This window comes from Perkinsus marinus (assembly GCF_000006405.1).
Source record: "Perkinsus marinus ATCC 50983 genomic scaffold scf_1104296957216, whole genome shotgun sequence".
Lineage (NCBI taxonomy): Eukaryota > Perkinsozoa > Perkinsida > Perkinsidae > Perkinsus > Perkinsus marinus.
Window position 1 is genome coordinate 109,795 of NW_003207206.1, and position 3,343 is coordinate 113,137.

A 3,343-nucleotide genomic window follows, 5' to 3' on the forward strand; every position below is an offset into this window, starting at 1 on the left:
TGGAGTAGGAATATATATGTAATCGCTTTCCTCACTGAGCTCAGGAGTTTCCTATACAGTGTTGGAGTAGGAATATATATGTAATCGCTTCCTCAGCTGAGCTCAGGAGTTTCCTCATTGATTACAAGAGTTTGCACATGAGTTATGGTACAAGTGTACAGAAATATCAAAAAATTTCCCCAAATTTCCTCCCAGAATTTTCATATTTTCACCAACATGAGTAGTTGACCATGTGAATATTTTACGGAAAAAATGCGCAATTTTTTTTATCATGTGGAAATTGATTCCAACACTATGATGAGAATTTTCAGCATTTTTCGGAATCTGGCCTTCGAGGAGTATCTGCAGAAGCACTGTTTGGACGGACCAACTCTGTAAGCTGCGGTGAATCGGAATAAATCACCCACCTTAAAACGGCGCAAGTTAAGGCGTTGTGTGTTTCACAAAATGGTTTTTCCTGAAAAATTCGTGAAATTTTCGGTGCATTTTCGTTTTTTTCGGAAAAAAATTTCCCTATTTAGATTTTTATGGCGAAATACACCAACAGTAACGATTGGTCGGCATCAGAACCCATGGGTGGAATGTCGCTTGAAAACGATGGAGGAGGAGAATGTGAATTTAGCTCGAAGGTGAATCAGCAGCGTCACCATTTTTTTCCATTGGAAAATCTTCGCTGTGCGTAAGATACTCGGGTGGTGGCGCAGTTTTCCAAGATATGGGCTGCACCACTTTCACATTGTTGCAGAAGGATCATGATGGGACGCAGAACAGTTCAGGAATCATTGATAGGAATTTCGATATTCTCACTAGAGCTCTCACAGAGGGCGTTAAGGTGAACTGTCAATGCAAAAAGCGCGCGCCCAGATGATCGATTTGTGTTTTCATCTGTTGTGTATGATCAGATTCCAGCAGTTCGAAAGGGCCGTAACGATATTGTGTTGTCCTCGGATGGACGTAAGATATCGGGCAATGCATTTAAGCAAGTACCGGGTAGCCATGTGCTCCACCATGGGACCATACTTGTGAACAGCGATATGTCAGCACTGGGCAGGTGAGATAAGAACAGAACAAGACACTGATGAACACATTGATGAACATATTGATGAACATATTGCAGAGCCTGATACGAGCAAGTTTGTAAGTTTGTGTTTTTTTGAAAGATTTTGCAGAATTTTTTGTTGGGAATTGTATTAATCGCGAACTTATATATATTCCTTTGAATATCGATTTTATTTTTGTTTGACACCCACGGCTTATGATTTCTCAGATACCTTTCTCCTTCTAAACTGAAACTAGAGTCTAAAGGAGTCGCCAGTGTTCATGCGAGAGTAGCTAATCTGACAGACATCAACTCAGATCTTTCCCATGGTCAGTGTTGGTCGCATATGTGATGAAGTTAATATTCCTTAAAAGTGTGAACAACAACGCTGATACGCATCGTATAACACTTGCTCGTTGCGGGGCGATTCCAACATGAAACCTTTGGATGGCTCTATCTCATCTGTTGACTCCGATGCCAATGAATACAACGCGAACAAAACAGGTTGTGGTTTCGAGGAACGCAATATCGCTGCCTTCTCCAGTGTGCCTTGTCACACGTTTTCCTCTACATGCTCTATACGTGTTGGTGACAATATGAAAATTGTGAAATTTCGGGAAGCTCTGTACACTTCTACTACACGAATTCGTAAGTAAACTCCTGAGCTCAGCTGAGGCAACCAAACATATATTTCAACAATGCCCTTCGAAGCTGATATGGTTTTTCCAATACTATGCACTTCTCAAAACTATAAGTCGTTTTATGGTTGAATTGAACTCATCTTCAGATGAGGTCTGCGGTGCTCTCGAAAAGGCTTTTCTCGAAACATATCCGCACTGTAAAGAGGTAACTCATGATGAACTAGATATGATGCCTTGAAACACAACAGGTCATCACTCGAACACTGACGGGGGACCCAGTGACCGAAAGCGACGTTGAAAATGATGAAGTCTTCAGAGAACACTACGAGAAACTAAATGTAAGATTAATGGAAATTCACGACCCGTCTAACTTCAGTTGGCGCAATACTTGATGTGGATTCGCGCCCGATAGTGCATTTTTTCTCGTTGTGAAATGTGTTTTTCACTAATTTTTTCATGTCACGGGTGAAACTAGAATGCTGATATTCCCCCCTCTGTAGAATTGGTCATGGCGTTATGGCTCGACCCCAGAGTTCTCCCACAATATGATAGGAAGAGTTGAAGGAGTTGCCAACTTTGATGTAAGTTCGTTACATCTACTATTTGTAGTCCTCACACGTTGCGCATACAACCCTCAAGTTTGCACTTTGTGAATTGCGATTCACAGAAAACTAAATTGTGATACAAATTATCCGAGTAGTGATTAATTTGTGAATCACAATTGAATCTTTACTGTCGTTTCTGCCGCCTCGCGAAGTCTTTGGTATACCAGCATGCCAGATGTTGAAATTTGATTTATATTTTTCCACATGATGCGGAGTTTCATCGGTGATCATTTTTAGGTGCATCTTGATGTAATCAAGGGGCGCATCGCTGAATGCCGTATTTTCACAGATGCCCTGTATCCTGACGTGATTGGAATATTGGAGGAAGCATTGCTAGGCACTCCGTAAGCACTCCGTCAAAGCTGAGATATGGTTGCAATCTCGTTGAGAGCTCAACATACAGTACGTGTCAATTTGATATGCAAATGTGTGTTATTTTGTAGGACAAATGATAGTGAACAAGTTGTCGCTATCATCACAGTCCCAAACGGGTACTCTCATCATCACAACACATGTTCATAGCCATCGTTACATTGCAAATCGATTCTCATTAATCTCGGAAAATAACACACATTTGCATATCAAATTGACACGCGCTGTATGTTGTCACCGAGTTACATGTATGAGTTTCTTGCTCACTTCAAGTCATCTTCTAGGTTTTTAGATATTCAAAGGAATCGATAGAAGAAGCTCTCACCTCGAGAATACCGAGGGGACGGGAAGTGGCTGGCGAAGGAGGCGAGATACTCGTCAAGTCGTTTTCACATTGGCTGGCCAATGAGATACCTGAACTGGCCTGATTCTCACGGTCACATATTAGATGAAAATATGTTTTCGATGTGTTTCAAAGTTACGGTTCTAGAGTTGTTGGGTTGTTCGTAGTGAGTCTATGACAGCTGCCAGCTGCTGTTCAGAAGGCTTTTGGCCACTCCCAAAAGGAGAACATGATATTGGCTCGGAAGAGGTCACTATACTATACCATTATAAGAGAATGATACTCCCATGAATCCTCGAGCAAGCATTCCCTAAGACATTAAGGCTTTTGATACCAAGCATCA

The 3,343-nt window shown here is 41.5% G+C and overlaps 1 protein-coding gene across 1 annotated transcript; it reads left to right on the forward strand.

Moving 5' to 3' along the window:
• Nucleotides 1-715: 715 nt before the first annotated feature.
• Pmar_PMAR007442 (conserved hypothetical protein) lies at nt 716-3,085 on the forward strand (the record flags this gene model as incomplete). Its single annotated transcript, XM_002774864.1, has 8 exons — nt 716-832; nt 903-1,051; nt 1,268-1,368; nt 1,827-1,885; nt 1,929-2,018; nt 2,523-2,629; nt 2,729-2,776; nt 2,950-3,085. The coding sequence occupies 8 exons, from the start codon at nt 716-718 to the stop codon at nt 3,083-3,085; spliced, it is 807 nt and encodes a 268-aa protein (XP_002774910.1).
• Nucleotides 3,086-3,343: the final 258 nt, after the last annotated feature.